This window comes from Diadema antillarum, unplaced genomic scaffold, assembly GCF_040938485.1.
Source record: "Diadema antillarum isolate AM-2024a unplaced genomic scaffold, OU_Dant_1.0 seq00001105_RagTag, whole genome shotgun sequence".
In the NCBI taxonomy this organism is placed as follows: domain Eukaryota; kingdom Metazoa; phylum Echinodermata; class Echinoidea; order Diadematoida; family Diadematidae; genus Diadema; species Diadema antillarum.
The window spans coordinates 1364533-1383009 of NW_027271921.1; the positions used below are offsets into that span (position 1 = coordinate 1364533).

An 18477-nucleotide genomic window follows, 5' to 3' on the forward strand; every position below is an offset into this window, starting at 1 on the left:
CAAACTCCAAACATACAGCTTTGGGCAGACTTGAGTGCAAAGACACTAAAGGATTGACAGCTCTGAAGTTTGATATATCACGGGCTGTTAGTGAGTCGTACATCACACACACCTTTGTTTTGACTCTGTATTTGGCCTTGATTTCCTGCTGGGCATTTTGCATAAGCTGGTCTTGGGCAGATGAATGCCCCGGCTGCTGCTGCTGCTGCTTGAACTGTCGCTGGTACTCGCTGTGTCGTGGGATCTTGTCGGGGACATAGGGAGCTAAGTTGGCATTGGAGTTATGAACCATCTGCCACAATGAAAACAACAAATTTGTTATCACTGATGCCAGTTTTAAGCATAATTTGACCACTGAAGAAGTGCATAATCCCACAGGCATCTGTTTAATTGTATTCATAAAAGAATTCAGGACACATGCAGGTTTAGGCATGGTAACACTGAAGGTGTCGGTACCCATTCCAACCACATTCAATCTCTTCTCAGTACACATCGAGCCTTGAAATGCTCTAAAAGCTAAGATTTACTAGGTATTTAAAAGGATGGTACAGTATTGGTGGAGATGAGAATTGGGCTTTTAACTTTTTGCGAGATACCAAGGAAAAACCTATGAAATAGTACAGAACATACCATTTTAAGAGGAATTCAAAGTTTATTTGATGAAAATCGGGTTCGTAACAATCATAATAAAATGTGGGTCCCACACTTTATTAGAATCACTCTGTTTTGGATATCTCAGCCATTTCAAAACCAATTTTCATCAAATAAACGTTGAATTCCTCATGGAATTACATGCTCTTTCATATTTCATAAGAGATTTCTCATTATCTCACCAAAAAATGTTAGAAACCTGAAATTAGGTCTCAACCAAAACTATACAATCCCTTTAACTTACGGTTCTGCTTATTTTTTTTCCCAGTGACTGGAAAATTCATGCATCAAGGTCTGTCTAGATCTCCTTTAACCAATGAAGTTGTGATATAGTAGTCCTATTGTTTTGAGCTGTTATTGTTTTCTTACAGTCTCTGCAGTACTAAAGCAACATTCATATGATGTGAAAAAAAAAAAATCATCAAACAGCATTTTTGTTTTGTCTTACACTGCTCTGTTTTGCTTTTCAATCAAGCGAGTGTGAACTTTCTTACAAACACATGAAGTTGTCTGTCTATTGACACTTGAAATAATGGGTAAAGTGGAATACTGTTGGTCATCAATTATTTTGCCACATAATGAAGAACACGGGCATTTGCTCCTTGGCCAGGGACTAACCTGTTCTGCAGCCATGAGCGGGGATTCTTTGGCTGATGGCTGCTTCCATGCAAACTGCCTCTGGTACTCAGACGAGTACCTTGGTCCCCCTGGTCGGGCCCTTATACCAGCCCTGTACTGAAGGGCCTCATCGGTCTTCAGTCACATTACGAGGAAGACAGGCAAAAATTTGGTAAATGTTACTGTTAATCACATTAGACTTTTCATGACCAAGTGAAAACAAAACATTAACATGTGTTCATTTTTATGCCTCTGCCCTGAAAGGTGCCCAAAGAATTGCTTTACAGTTGTCTGTCTGTCTGTGGCAGTCCTTTTGCAATCTAATTGCATTCATATCAAAGACCATGAAATGTGTGAACATTTCACAAGGTGAAATTATCCATAAATGGTTCTAAAGGCATATAACACTTTTCTTCATGCTGCTAGAGCATATGCTTGACTTACTGCCTGATGTCAGCTAGTACTATGTTGTTCTTGAATGCTTCTTATGCTTTGACACAAAATTATCCAGCGAACAAGCTATTGTGGGTAACAAAAACCAATCAACAAACAAACAAACAAACAAATGAAACAAAACAAAACTAGAAATATCACTTAAGGTGATTAATACCCCCGCCCCGTGACGACAGTCTTACCCAAGGAATGATCTTTCCTTGATCTTCTGCCATTTAAATGCCGTTACCATGGCAACGCAGCTTCCGACACGTCCGAAAAATATGTCTTGCACATCTTCCCACCAAGACTATTGTGTGTGCCACATTTCATAAGCTTTTGTCAAAAACTGAGGAAGTAGTTCAATCCACAAGATCTTTCCTTGATCTTCCGCCATTAATATGCCGTTACCATGGCAACGCAGCTTCCGACACGTCCAAAAAATATGTCTTGCACATCTTCCCACCAAGACCAATGTGTGTGCCACATTTCATGAGCTTCAGTCGAATACAGAGGAAGTAGTTCAATCCGCAAGATCTTTCCTTGATCTTCTGCCATTTATATGCCATTACCATGGCAACGCAGCTTCCGACACGTCCGAAAAATATGTCTTCCACATCTTCCCACCAAGATCAAGGTGTGTGCCACATTTCATAAGCTTTGGTCAAAAAACTGAGGAAGTAGTTAAATCCGCAAGATCTTTCCTTGATCTTCTGCCATTAATATGCCGTTACCATGGCAACGTACTTTCGGGTACTGTCAAAAAATATGTCTTGCACATCTACAACCAAAGGCACACATCTGTACCAAGTTTCATGGAAATTGGGCAAAAACTGAGGAAGTAGTTTGCAACACAAAATTTTCCATCATTTTGGCTCATAATATGTGAGCTGTTACCATGGCAACATACTTTTTGTCACTGTCAAGAAATGTGTCATGCTGACCTATATCCTAAGACAAACATTCAATATGAATTCAATGAGAATTGGAAGAACACTGATGAAGCAGTTTTGCCATGAAGCATTTTGCCCTATATTTTACCAATAACATGCCGTTACCATGGCAACGCACTTTTTGCCACTGCGGAAATATGTGTCTTGCACATTAACATATTCAGATGAACATCTGTACCTAATTTCATAAAAATTGATCAAAAACTGTGGGAGGAGTTCGCGACGCAAGATTTGTACCCATTTTTGCCCATAATATGCCGTTACCATGGCAACATACTTTTGGGTACTGTCAAAAAATACGTCTTGCACATCTACAACCCAAGGCACACATCTGTGCCAAGTTTTATGGGAATCGGTTGACAACTGAGGAAGTAGTTCGCGACGCAAGATTTGCAACGGACCGACCGCCCGACCGCCCGCCCGCCCGACCGCCCGACCGACCGCCCGACCGACCGCCCGACCGACCGTCCGCTGATTCCTATATACCCCCTTCAAACTTCGTTTGGCGGGGGTATAACAAAACTTCATAAGTTCATAAGTTCATGACATATAGATATCAATCCAATGAAATAACTTTATCAATAAATCTAATGTGGCATCCTATTGCAAACGAACATGGAATAAGATTGTCCTGAAAGACATGTGCCCACATATCATCTATTGATGTGCAGCAATTGAAATTGAAATCCAGCAGCATGAAAAAATGGTGTTTGCCATTCAAAAAAAGAAAGAAAAAAAATCTTATTCACCTCTGGTGGTGCCTTGCCATTGGCTTTATGAGTATCGCCACCTGCCCTGCTAGGCCTCTCAGTCTTTGTAGTCACAGGGCCTTTGGCTGTTTTCACAGGCGTGGGCGGGTCCTTTCTCTTTGTGGCTGGAGGGGGCGGTGCCCTGGCATTAGTGATGACGCGAGTTTTTGCTGCTATGGCATTATTCTTCTGGGTCTTTACTTCCTTCTCTGTGGCCTCTCTGAGTGGTCGTGACAAAAATGAAACATGAAAACAACAAAATATCTCAAATGAAAGAAAATCTGTTGAACTCCACATGCTGTAGTACTCATATGATATCGAAAGGACTTCAGCTGCCAATTCATGACTGCATTACATCCAACTACAATATGGTGTACACATGTTCATTGAGCCTTAAAGAAGTAAACCTTTTAATATCAAATAGACAAACATTAGCAGAAAAGCTACCAACTTAATCTAACATGCACAAGGTGTAAACTGTACCTTATTACTTTCTATTTTGTTCTGACACACACAAACACACACAAAGAAATGTTACATGTGTTGTACAAACACCTGCTAACGTGTATAACCCACTCGCTTGGGTATATTTTATTTTCTCCCCTTAATTTTGTCTCCTTCCCCTCCTCCCTCTAACAGAACCTACCGCTATTTCTTTGAGACAATTTCAACTAATGCTGTAGTAAAATCAGTGGATATGTTCTTCCTTGGTATCAGACTATGCAGGCAATAGAGCTGGGATAGAAATTACCTTGAGCACTCAACCACACTATTTACACACCACGGTTTCTATTAGAGGGAAACACCTCAATTCACACTATATAGAAGCAGTAGACAGAAAAAGAACAAAATAATCCTGAAATTCTATTTTTGTGATTTTGAATGATCAATATTATTCATGTGTGGCTTATTCTAACCTGCTTTTTGTAGCGCCGCTATCTCGTTTCGAGACGCTGCTGTCTCTCTGCACATATGTTTTGGCGAGGGACGTCCCTGGCTTTCTGCTTGGCTTCCCAATATCATCGCTCTCGAGAGATGCATCAGATTCTATGGCTGCCATATACTGCTTTGTCGTATAGGTCATCTTGTTGTCCACGGGGATGGGCTTTCTGCGTCTCTGCAGGGCTGGCTCCCTGGTTATAGCATAGGTCTCCGCTGAAAAGACATTTTTTTTTTTTTTTTTAATAGAAAGAAGGCAATGAAAGACAAGCGTCAGAGGACTCTGCTCATCTCCTGTCAAAACTGAAGTCAAACTCTGTCAAATCATGTCAAAATATGTTTGTCAAAGTTTCTTTTTCCTTCACAATCCTATAAACAGATATAGCATATTACACATCATGTACAGTATAAGTGTGCCACTTCAGACAAGGTAAAAGATTACTGAATGAGCAAAGCTTTGGGTCAACTGTAACACTGAAGACAATATTTTGTTTTGATGTGTATAAATGGTGTGAAGGTTCAGACGAGTCCCGACCAAGTCATACAATGCTTCCTTGCATTGGGGTTGCATGAAATAATTGGCTTTGAATGGGCCAACAGGGTCAGTAGACTTTCAGTGATCAGGAGGAATAGGTGACACAGGCATGACAAAGAGGGGTGAAATGTAAGGCAAGGAAACACTGTACATACATGTACACGTGTATAGCATTGTAGGTAAAATCCAGGTCTAAAGAATGATAACATGTTCAGCACAGTCATGTAGTGTATGATAGTGACACAGATTTTCTGGTTGATGTTGATTGGTGTAGTGGGCAAACTGGTCCATCAGTTAATTATAGAAACTATCTTTAATTGGCTTCAAGCTCATGTGATTGATGGAAATACTTACCAAAGTCCACGGACGAGAGCCCAGCTTTAAGGGCCTGCTGCTCCTTGGTTGGAGTGAATGATGAGGACTTGACGGAGTCATTCCACCGAAACTTTTTATGATACTCTGAAGAATGCTGTAGACAATACAAATCAATGTGATGGCAATGTACATGAAGTAAGGGAAGTCCTTACAAATTTTATAATTTCACATCATCTAATACATATTAAAATCAACAGAGCTCTCCTTGTATAGATTTGCGGAATTTATTGTGGTCCTTGAGCAGACAAACCAACACTCTGGAAAATCCCAAATAAATCACACTGAACAAGAACGGTGATATAGGAGGCTCAAATACTTCAGAAATGCAGCAATGTAACCATTATGATACCACTTGCTTAACAAGTTTGCCTGTGTAGAATTTATGCATGCTTTCATCTTTTGTTCAGCTTTTTGAGTCCCCATTCATGCATTCTTAGGGTACGGGAAAGCTGCCAAGTCATCATCCTTGTTCACTGTGATTTGTTATAAAGTTTGAACACACTCCTATTCCTCATCCCAATCACTACAAATTTTGACACTTTGTACTCAGTATATAAAACCAATTTATAGTTATTCAAATATAAAAGTCTGAAAATCATTCAGAAGTTTCCTTTAACTTGTAGAATGCTCACTGTCAGTGCACTTTTAATACTACAATAAGAATAAGATACAAGTTTGTACTCTTATTCCTTTATCTCATGTTCACAGCAGGGGACATGGTACATATACATATTGATTTTCCTCCTTTTATCATGCCGGGATATTGCACATTTCAACTATTATATTTATGAAAGGAACAAATTCGCAGACATTATCTAAAAATGACACTCGCGACTTCAACTCCCCCTGTAATCTGAAATATACAGTTGTACTGTCATTATATCAAAAGTTAGATTCACGATACGAGGATATCAAGAATGCACATCGCACCCATGTATGTGAATATGAGGCCATTGATGATGATGGCAAGCCAACTTGAAATTTGATACTCTTTTGTCTTGTACAGTCCATAAACTATGGGCACTGATCTATAAAACATTATAACACTTTCGTAATGGTTCTGGGGAATTCCAGTGTACTTCAACTAGTGTAAATATCACAAAGCTAAAGCACTTTCATATGTACTGTAAAATATGAATGATTTTCCAGTATCTTGTGCTACAATTACATTATCTGGGTGAATATACAATGTATGTGCTGTGAAGGACACACATTGATTGCATAATCTGCAAGTTCCTGTACAATTTTGCATGGAATATTACAGCACACAAATACCATACAGAAAGATAAGGAAAGGGTATCATGTACATTTGTACACTTGTATGTCATAATTTGGGGTGGGGTTGGTAGTATGAGGGATACATGCAAACTATGTTCAATATCTATAATGTGTGGTATTTACAGATATGTGTACATTGTACATTGTACAATGTACATGCTTCCCAGCCATTCAGATAAGCATGAATGATTGTAAAATGCCAGAACATAAGACTAACATACTCAGCATCATCTAGATTGTATGTTGATACAACAAACATGCCATAAGAGCTCCCCTGAGACTTCAAGTGTTAGATTTACGGAAGAGCACTAGTAATAATGTCGGGCTAAAAGATAAGCTACAACAGACTTTTACCTCAGTACACATCAATTCTATTTGCTCATGTTCTCTCACACACAAAATTGCCTATAAAGATCCACTGATCATAGAGATCCTGCCAGTGGGACTATTTTTGGCACAGATTTGCTGACGTATTGTTATTCTTTTCATTTACAACTGACACTCTGTTGATAAACGCATACAATTCTAAAGGTGGTTTCAGCACCATTCCTTGTCTTAAAGAAAGTTGCTTTGAAGTGAACAAAAGTGTCAATATCATACTCACGGCATAATTCAAAGTGTTAAATTCATTTTGGCAAATTTAGTTTGATCAGCTGGTGTTCGTGAAATCAAAAATTCCTGAAAATCTTGCTTTCTGTAATTAATACAATGCAATGTACATGCATTGTTTCCAAAGTGGGAAAACAATTTAAGTTTTCTCAAAGAAATGGATGATACATACTGCAAGTACATGTCTTACTTACAAGTGTATATTGTCCATCGTTGTAATTCCTTTGTGATTCAACCACTCCCTAAATTGTCTTACATGTCCCAAAGTGCAAAACTACAAAGTATGTGACATACACTGTATAAACAGTTGGATCTGTGAGCATTTGAGAGCAACGCCTAGGCCTAGAGAAAAAAATCAGGGTTCTTCTGAAGAATTGCTATTCAACTAGTACATCAGCACCTACAGCAAATGTCATTCTGCATTGTACAGAGACCTTGGCATAGCCACCACTGACTAGCACCCAGTTGCATACTTCATTGTTTTAGTGGATTTCAAATGCTGTTTACAGTTTAACAGTGCTCAACAAAATACTTCAAAGGCTGGATAGTCCATAACTATCTAAAGAAAACCAAAGGCCAAATATAGATGGCGATAGAAAAGCAACAATAATAGAACACATCAGTGAAAGTTTGAGGAAAATCAGATAATCCATTCAAAAGTTATGACTTTTTAAAGTTTCAGTGCTGTCATCGCTGGATAGGGAGACAACTATGAAAGAGCACATGACTTACCTCATGTGAAAGCAGGGGGGAAATATCATCCTTAACATAGGTCAGTAACAAGTCAATGAAATGTGTTCTTTCAACAAAAAATTATGTTTTGTGGAATCCTCCGTACATGTATCCTTAAGGATTGTTGTCCATAATTACATCATAAAGTGTAGTTGTCTCCTTATCCAGCAGTAACAGCATCAAATCTTTAAAATGCATAACTTTTGAATGGTTTGTCCGATTTTCCTCAAACTTTCACTGATGTGTTCTACTAATATTGATGCTTTCACTCAATCCACACTCATTTTTTTGGGCTTTAGTTTCCTTTAAAATGGATTGGGAACATGTACGCTTGTACATGCAGTACCAACATGATTACTGACAAGATAAATTTGCACACTGAAAAACAAACCTGCTTAGTTTATATCATAAGTCATGGCTAAATCAAGGTCAATAGATCCTGTATCTATAAAGTAGAATAACCTTGTTGGGTGATAGACTTCAAAGAAATCCTGGTGCTAATGCAGTTTCATATTCCCAAAATACTATCTCATATCATGTAAACTGCATAATGCCTATTATGTTCACTGTACAGTACATCACTACTCACTCTTTCTTTGAAACTACAGAGACAGAAGTAAAGTATTTTGGCAGAAAAAAAAAGAAGCCAATATCTGAAGAATCTCTGCTGTTTTTGCTCACTATGAACTGCATGTTGACAAATTCACTCATGCTCTGATGACAGGACAAGGTCAGACATGACATTCAACATTGGTTAAAGTCAGTCTCATTAGTTGCATTCACACCAAAGACAGACAGAACAATGGGATAATGATCACAATCCAAATCTCGAGATTCTTGGCACCAATTCAGATGGACAGAAATATCCCGCTAATTGTCGTTTGTGATGATTTATTGACCACAGTGCACATGCCCGAAATCTACCTAAATGGTGACCCTTGCCCTTGTGTTCGCGCGCTGTTCAATCAAGCATGTTTTGAATGACAGGACAAAAAATCTTGAGATTTTTTGCGCCAGAGTTTACATTGTATACCCCGCTGGGCGAATTATTTACTCTTTCTCAAATTATCATAATAATTCTGAAATAATCACTAAATTTCTTGGATTGTAGAGTAATGCTGATCACATGTTTAGCGAGATTTTCATATCCACACTTCATAAGCAAATCTTGAGAATGCATCTCCAGGTATCGCATCCTAATTTGCTATGCATTTTTACATCACTGCTACACAAACTAAGTTTTGATTACAATTGTAAGTGTTGACATTTGATGTACAAGATGACATTTGAACTCAGGACTTCTAAAAAGCTACAAAATGTAGTTCACTAGTTGAGCATTTATCATGCATTATGTGGAATGCGCTGAATGCCACGGGACGCTTGCACAAAAGGCGCCCAAAGGCTGGTGGATGGCAGAAGAATTCATAAAGAAATAGAACCTGCAATACCTACAAAGTGATTTAAATAGTTTGCTGACAAATTTGAGTACCCTCCTACTCTGACAGTGTGGAATATCAGTAATTTGGAATATATGTACACACAAGATGAGGTCAGCTCTGATTTTATTTTTCTCTTTACGTGCATTTGTAAAATGATGTCAGACTTCAGTTTCATGGGGCTGATTTGATTTATGTGTGGAGAGGTGAGAGCCACAGAAAAAAGCACCAAAAATTTCGAGTCGGATCAGGTCAATATGTGCGGCAGCCCTGCATTGAGCGAACCAGCTAGTGCCCATGTTTCGGTGCGTCACTGCACATCGGTTGATTAAAACTCGATTTTTGTCAAAAAGCGTAGACAAAATTTTTTCTTCTTTCCAACATGGAGAGTGGACATGCGTGTAACAAAAAATTACTGTGTGAACTTCTGACAATTTTTATGTCAGGATGTCGGATGGATGAGAAGTGAACAAGGGCCCTCAAGAGCATCTCGCCCAGAGGGCCTCATGAGCATGTCCCCGGATGATCATGAGGAGGGATCCTTGAGAGCAGGAGCCTCCCTCATGAGCAGGTTTCCTGGACTGTACTGTTGGCCAGGACTACTATCTTGTCAACCAAGTGCTCTAGATACTTGTACCTCTACTTCTGTACCAGTAGTCAGTACTCAACCTACAATTGTAGATCATTTATAATATGCCACAGCTATACAGATACAGGGCTATTCAGTTATCTTGAGTATGATGGTCAAAAAAAAGTATTCATTATTACAATGTATCACTTTTTATCTTATTCTTTGCCAACAGAGTGGTCGATATGTGGAATTATTCTCATTCTTCTTCAATAAGCACAGGCCACCGTCGGGTGTATTGACATTGTTATACTCTTCCAGAAGATGAGGTCTCAGCGTGCTCTGTGAATAAGAATAAGTTGGACGAGCATTGGAAGAAAATCTGTGTACTGTATACGCTATAATTTTCGCGTACATAAATTTTCGCGAATTGCCGCTGTCACACATTTTCGTGAGTGGTTAAATTCGCGATTGGGGGACCAGAGAAAATATGAAGTGGCAAAGAAAGTGTGAATTTTCAACTTACTAGCAAATAAGAATGATACTAGTTATACACTGCATGAAAAAAAACTTACCAAACTCTGCGAACTAGTAAGTTAGAATTCAACATTTTTGAAGTGGTTAAGTCCATCGCGCTAAATTTCTGACAAGTGGTCCCCTTGCGATAATGGATTGGCTCTCTACAGTACAGCTGTATTCGTAAGTAGACGTGGACGTGCGTAAACAAGCTTAGCCAGTATGGTCTGTTCGGTAAGCCGTGACATGGTATAGAAGTACTGAAATGTTCGTATCATCAAGGCAAGGGATTCATTTTGGAAGGTAATATTTTCGCGTGTTGTTAATTTCGCGAATAGCTCCCGACTCGCGAAATTCGCGAAAATAAAACCCCTGCGAAATATATAGCGTATACAGTATTTGGCTACAAGTATCCACTACTACATTAAGTCCTTGGTCTCAAGCAGTTTTCATCCCTCCCTGCCATGTGTGTACGTCCCATGGATTTTTAGAATATAACTTTAAAGTCTAAGATACATTTCTGAATGAGATTAGCCTACGCTATATATATTTAGATCAAGAGCAGCTGAGGATGCAAACAATGCTGATCGATGAACAGTCTCTGACTGAAATACATGTACACCATCGCTCTGGATTAAAAGTAAGTATAGTGTACTATATACATACATTTCCTAACATAGCCCTGTCACTGGGCAGAAGTTAGAAAAATGTGTCTGTCCGGAAGAGTTTTTTTTAATCATTTTTTTAAATACTTTTATAATATTTACGGCAGTCCTCTGTAACCTGTTAAAACATGTATGATGTAGACATGCAGTCTGGTCAGGCTGTGTATAGTAAGTCTACTAGTACTCCACTCATCAACCACCTATTTTTAGATCAACCACCCTCGTGCAGTGGCTTTCTCACTTATAAAATCAAACATACGCATGGGACGGGGCATAATATGCTAGAATATTCAAACCCTATCTATTACAAATCAAGAGAAATGAGGTCCAGGATCAGGAGGAAACAGGTTTGTTTGTTTGTTTGTTCATTTCCATCCGAGAAGAAGGCTGGATAGCCCATATTCAGCTACGTTAAGCTGGTCTTCCATGGGGTCCAGTTGGATGTGAGGTGTAGCCTAATCTAGTAATACTAATAATTAGGTAAATAACCTGAGGAAACAAGAGGAAAAGGAATTGAAGAAAGTCTCCATGTGATAGTTAGTATGCACATGATTGATGTAAACATGACTACACATGTCTTTGCCATTCACTTGGGCTTTTTACTTGCAGGCGGTTGATTAAAATGAGCAGGGATGCCAAGTTCAAAAAATTTTTATGAGTGAGATTTTCATGACTCGGCATCGCTCGGCATCTCGGCTCGCGAATGTGCCAGCGAGCGAGGGTGTGGGAGGGGTTTTCCCCCCCTTTGGCCTTCCACGGTAGGGAGCTTTTTCAATTTTTAGCCATCAGGTGCATACTTGAGTGACCATTTTTTACTTATTTTGAAAGACAAAAGGGAAATGTACCTTCAATTGCAACTATCACTTTAATCTTTGGAGCTATGCTCATTATTATAGGCCAAAGTTGCAGACTTCACCCGATGCGTGTGAAAAATGGGTGCCATGTGTGAGATCGTGAGACGGCCCCTAAATGCTTGAGTCTCACGCAGAATGCGTGAGACTTGGTAGCTCTGAATGAGTTTGCACCGGCGCACAGTAAAAAATGTAATCCGAGAATTGTCGCAAAGAATTCCGCGCATACGGTTCTACTACTACTAGTCAACAATCAGACTTCAGAGCTCAGGGTCCCGTCTTATAAAGACTTGTGATTGATTTAAATCAATCACAACTTTACGATTGAATGCAAATCCATCTTATAAAAAAGTTATGATTGAAATTAAGACGGAGAACTGCAATCAATCAATCACAGGTTGCGATTGATGGCAGCTTTCAAGAGATTTGTGATTGATTTCTATCACAAGTTTTATAAGACTTAGACAGGGCCCAGGATATGAATCTGCGATATACCGGTACTGTATTCTGCCTTGAGTGAAATGAAATTATGGTGAAACTGAGTTAACAGTTAGAGGGATATTTTCTAGGATAAAATTACAAGGTAATGTTAGATTCTACAAAAGTGGTCGATGACTGTTGGGTAGGACCTCCCTAGGCAAACTAAAAGTGTTTAAACATTCAGCACATTTGCAGGCTAATTTGAAATTTGACTAAACTGACTCATCAGGGGTGCCTTCATACTACGATAGAAATCTAACGTTAACCGTTATGTGTCGTGACCCTGATCTCCTGACATGGATCCGAATCTGCAAAATAAAAGACACGAGCACATTGTCACAGAAGACGTTTAACAGATCAATAAGCTATACTGTAATGTCCAGTGGTGAGTTGGGACGCGGGTCAAGTGGGACACGTTCTCTGAATCAAAAACTGTTCAACCAATCAGCGATTGGCTTATATCTACAATAAGCCCCTAGCAACCATACATCACACTAAGAAAGCCATGCAGCTCGGCAAATTCTAAGTATGTATAAATTGCTATTGAAAATTTTCCCCAAAATATGACATTTTTTTGAAATCAGGCTAATTAACCTGTTGTCTTTGTATTCATGATTTCAAGGACACAATTGAAGCTGGTGGTGAGCCTTATTGATATGCAACTAATATAACTTGTTTTTGACAAATGCCTGCGTGGTTACTGAGCAGTCGTACATATTCATGTATATGCCATGTGAGGGACAGTTGGGACAACGTGTCCCATTTGTCCCTAATAATAGCATTACATGTAAAACAGTTCAGATTTTCAAACATGTTGTTCAAACTTGTTTTGTTAAAATAAAGATCATTTTAAAGCATGTTTGACTGTTTTCATTACCAATGTTTCATTACGCCTTCCAACTTTGGCATTTCCGACATTTCTATAGGATGTCACACTTTACAAACACCGTCCCATTTCTCCCTTGCCGTTGTCCCACTTGACCCACGGGTGGGTCAACTTCTCCCCCAAAATAAGGTTTTTTCTTTTTATTAACTTCAGAAAATTGAAAACAGTGCCACCCCCAGTTTATAGCTCTTTATGTTACCTACCATATGAACCTTCATGCAAGCCCGAAAGGAAGTGTAATCATCTCTTCTATAAAAAGATATAAGAAGAAAATCGGCGAACTTGAAATAATGTCCCACTTCTCCCCGCTCTCCCCTACTAGGGTAGGGCTCTCAACAGTTAGGCCTTCTACACTTAGCAGTTCTAGATCCTCGTATTATGTTGTCCACGCTGCTTCCTTGCGAGTCGCATTCAAAAATTTAAAGCTCTTCGCAAAAGGGGAACTCGAATATCTGACGTTACTTAGTACACATTAGGCGTTTTCACATCAGCCCGATGTTTCGAAATAGCGCGCTATTTTCTGAAAGGGGGAATTCAAAAATATCTCGAGCTTGGATTTTTATCGGGCTGATGTGAAAACGCCTACTGTAGTACTGAGTGTAGTCTGTAGTCACTAGCTTCACATTTAAATACCAGTACACTGGTCACTGCATTGCAATCACACACGCATTCCATCCATCCGCACGTCAAACTACGAATACCCTCTTCTGCGAGTTTTGTCTCTTTAATTTAAGCCAACCAGGAAAATTTTCATCATTGTACAGCTTCTTACCTTGGCTCTGACAGGCATCGTTACAGCTGCTTTCTAGAAACCCATATTACGGGAGCTGGAGCAGTTGCAGACTTCAAAAAGTGTTTGGTAGACAAAGCATACAATCGATCAGCCGACACACACAGGTTAGGCATTTGGCGCATGCAAGCGGAGCCGATCCAGGCAACAAGTTGATCTACGAAAAAACGAGATCGCAGCACCTCGACCCCTCTCTGCATCGGGCATTTACGGTTTGTGTTTGGCGTCCTAGATCATTGCGCATGCGTAATCAACGGTTTACACGATCCTAATCCAAACAGGACCCTAGAAAATATTAGGGGTGTGTTTAGGGTCGGTCAGGATCGCTGGGAAAGGGGGTGGGGGAGCTACGATTGTATACCAACGTATGGACAGAAGAAGCGGCTACCAGTATTATATCGAATAAAACAATTAAAGATGAGAATTTTTAGAGGAGCTATCACATTCTGTCGTCGAGGAGAAGAGGCCCTCTGTTGCGAATGAAAGAAGAGTGGAAGAGGGTGTATTAAAAATTCTCATGTCCAAGCTTAATAGTAGTAGGACTACTAGTATAGATCATTAGTGTGCAGGAATATGACGCAGATACCATACAGGACAGATAAGTCCCAAATTAAACCAAAAAAAAAAAAAGAAAAAAAAAGGGCCAATTCAAATCGTGTGTTAATCCAGGCCCTGGTTATGCCATGTGGTTTCAAATTTAGTCTTGTATAACATACAAAATGTATCTATGTATCTTTATACAGAAATGTGAAATAACTAATAAAAGTGATAGGACAGGAGTTATTCCAACAATCCAACCTCGTAGACCTTATCATGGGTGTAAATCCGGGGGGGGGGGGGGGAGGATGCATCCTCCAGTTCTTGGAGGAGGAGTGCCCTGTACAAGCGAAACATATAGAAAAAAAAGATGGATGAGGAAGAAGAAGAAGAAATGTGATCGGCATATTACATGACGTTCGCACTCCCGCCAGTGACAGAGATATGCTATCTTTAAGGATATGTATTCATTTTCTCAAGCCCGGTCACTCGCTTCACTCACTCGAAAATAGAAATATCGACTCAAGGCATGGTTCAGATGTTGAAAATGTAAAATATGCCATGCATTTGCATGATCTACAAATTGAGGTCCTACGCACTAACACAACAACAACAACAACAACAACAACAAAACAACAACAACAAAAAACAACAACAAAACAACAACAACAACAACAACAACAACAACAACAACGACGACGACGACGACGCCAGAAATTGACCCCCCCCCCCCCCCATTTGGCATTAACAAATCTTTTATCCTTTAGGCCTATGTAGACCGGGGGCACATTGTGTCCCTATTAATTGCCACTTCCTATACACCGTCCTTCCCAATTTCAACCAAATTTGCTGACTTTTCCTAAACTTTTATTGAAAAAATTTTGATATGTAATTTAGCCATGTCCAATATTGCTGGTTTGCCATGGCAACCTTAAACTGACAACCATGCCTGTCAGATTTTGCGTTTTTTCTGCTCCAATTTCCGGTAACAATAAAATAATGGACGAAATTGGGGTTTTCTTGGCTCTAATTTACTGAAGGACCATATTGAATAATGGTCATGAATTACCGTGAAATGGTCTTCTTAATGTTTCTTTTTTTTCTGTATGACATAGGCATTGAACAATAGACATAGTGAATAGAAATGATCGAAAATACAGCATTTTCCAAAGACTATCCTTTTATTTTGTGTCATTTTCACACAAGCATTGCTGTAATATCATTCATTTATCATATTATCAATCTGCAAACTCAAAATTTCAATACTACGGAAATATGAATTGTGATACCAATAATATGTACCTATCCCAAGCAAAAGGTCTCATATATTTCTTTATATTGTAATGAATAGTGCCCCCATCACTTGCTGACCTTGAGAAACTTCAACCATAACAATATAGTCACGGTTGCCTTCCTATTCCTTTGTAGCAAAATATGAAAATGATTGATGTAAAATAAAAACATATAAGAGTTTGTTCACAAAAACCGATAAGTCCATTTTTTAAGATTTTGAAGTACGGTCTCTGTCATAAAGTACAAAATAATACCTTTTAAATGATATATTGGTCACTACGTATAATAAAGGTACATTTTTGAAGTTATGGTCAAAAGAAGCAACATTTTTCTTATTATTCTCCTTATTTTTCTTGACCTTTAATCGCAAATATCTCCATTTGGCAAATATGGACTTATCGGTTTTTGCAAACAAACTCTTCATATATTGCGGAGAAGAAAAACATGATTTTAGCATATTTTCTGTATATTTCTTTATATTTTGGTAAATACCGCCTCAATGGGTGACCTTGAGAAATTTCAAATGTAGGGTCATGTATAGAGTATATGGCCCGAATTCACGAAAGTGGTACAAATGAAACCATGGTTTAAACCATGGACAAAAACCATGGAGCGCCAAGTGTCGCACGGAATATTTCGTTATACGAATTTGGTCATTTCGTCGACAAAATGACCGTTTCGTGGACGAAATTTTCATTTGGTTTCAAAATTTTGTCATTTCGTTACAAAATAATAATTTCATCAACGAAATGACTGATTTCGTAACGAAATATTCCATGCGACACTTGGCGCTCTATGGTTTTTGTCAATGGTTTAAACCATGGTTTCACCACCTTCGTGAATTCGGGCCAATGAGTTGATCTATACCCATGTGCCAAAATAATATGACGGTGATATACATCATATTATAGGGAGCACAATGTGCAATGGGCTTAATAGGGTAACATTTCATAAAAACAGTGCACATTTCTTGGAATAGACATTTTCTCTTTTTATAGAAACGAAACTCGAATATTTTACCAACAGTGTGCAATTGTCCATATCCCGGAATTTCAGGTCTAAAATGCAAAATCTTTCTCGTCCCCCTTCCACGCACACTTTCTCACATTCTCTGAAGGTGCGTGGACGTGCACCAGACCTCTCAATATCCAGTCTGAAAATGGAAAAATCTCTTTCTTGAGGAAGGGGATAACGCACGCCCTCCCCCGCACATCTTCATTGAATACTGATGTATATTTTCATGCCTTTTTTTTTTTAGATAAACAAATATCTAATATGTAATCAAAGAGTGCACAATTTCTCTGATTTTCATTTCTGAAAATGCAAAATCTCCCTCTTATGGGAAGGGGCTGCCCCTCCCTCTCCCAACACTCTTAATTCCCCAGCACATATCCATAAATGTATTTCTAACCTTTTTATTGAAAGAAACAAAAATTTAATATTTCACATGAAGTGTTCACCATCTCCTTGAATTTCAGGTCTCCAATACGTCTCGTGTGCATCGGGAGGGGTTTAAATTCCCCCCTCCCACACTACCCCATATTTCCCTTTATAGTCCTTCTTACATTTTAGATTTTGAAAAGTCGAATATCAATCCAGCAAAGGGATGCACGAGATCTCTGAATTTTAAGTCTGAAAGTGAAAAAATTTCCCGCCGTATTCATGTGCCCACACAATCCTCCCCACTATTCCCTACTATATTTGCATGTCATGAAAACAAAAATCGAATACTTCACTAAAAGGGTGCAATAGATTCCTGAATTTCCGGTCTGAAAATGTAAAAATCTCCCTCGTGTGTCAGCGATACCCACACCCACACCGCGTATTAAACCTATTAGGGTTTAGGGTTTAAGGGTTAGGGTTAGGGTCCCCAATCTGTGCCGTCTAAAAAAAAACACGCCCCCCCCCCCCTTCCCGGCCGAGTGTTTTTTTTAGACGGCACAGATTGGGGAAACTAAAAATCTATCGGGGACCCTATCCCTAAACCTAACCCTAATCCTAATCCTAACCCTAACCATCAAACCCTAACCCTAACCCTAACCCTAACCCTAACCCTAACCCCAACCCTAACCCTAACCCTAACCATAACCATAACCAAAACCCCTAACCCAACGTTTTTCCCATAGGTTTAACACGCGCCATGCCCCAATCTGTGCCGTCTTAAAAAAAACGCCTCCCGGCCAGTTGTGGAGCTCCGAGCGCCAGCATGTTCTTTTGGGGTAAGCACTATTTGGGCACCCGTCCCGCTTCATCATGAATATTCATCAGGCAGTAAGATACTGTACTAGTAAATGGCAGAACGCCGGATACGTGCAAAACGTATTGCCGGGAAATGTAAAAATCTCGAAAAATTGCATCAACGGGGAATGTTAAAACGTCTCGCCAGGAGATGGAAAAATGTTCAGTTTTGCCTAGAAATGTAAAAACGCTGCTGGGAAATGAAAAAAATATGTATTTCGAAGGTATTACGGATACATGTAGATGATGAATATTCATGATGAAGCGGGACGGGTGCCCAGATAGTGCTTACCGTTCTTTTGGTACATTGTGGAGTAAGGAGGTCTAGCGCCATCTAATGCAACA

The 18477-nt window shown here is 39.3% G+C and overlaps 1 protein-coding gene across 1 annotated transcript in view; it reads right to left on the reverse strand.

The window, feature by feature from the left end:
* Positions 1-14178, reverse strand: part of LOC139743777 (nuclear protein MDM1-like) — a 44679-nt gene extending 30501 nt beyond the window's left edge. The window contains exons 1-6 of the mRNA XM_071654231.1: positions 14047-14178; positions 5232-5346; positions 4321-4558; positions 3404-3623; positions 1270-1404; positions 113-292 (exon numbers count right to left, since the gene is read on the reverse strand). Coding sequence (XP_071510332.1) covers positions 113-292; positions 1270-1404; positions 3404-3623; positions 4321-4558; positions 5232-5346; positions 14047-14064 — 906 coding nt within the window. The 5' untranslated portion in view covers positions 14065-14178. The remainder of the gene's footprint in view (positions 1-112; positions 293-1269; positions 1405-3403; positions 3624-4320; positions 4559-5231; positions 5347-14046) is intronic.
* Positions 14179-18477: the final 4299 nt, after the last annotated feature.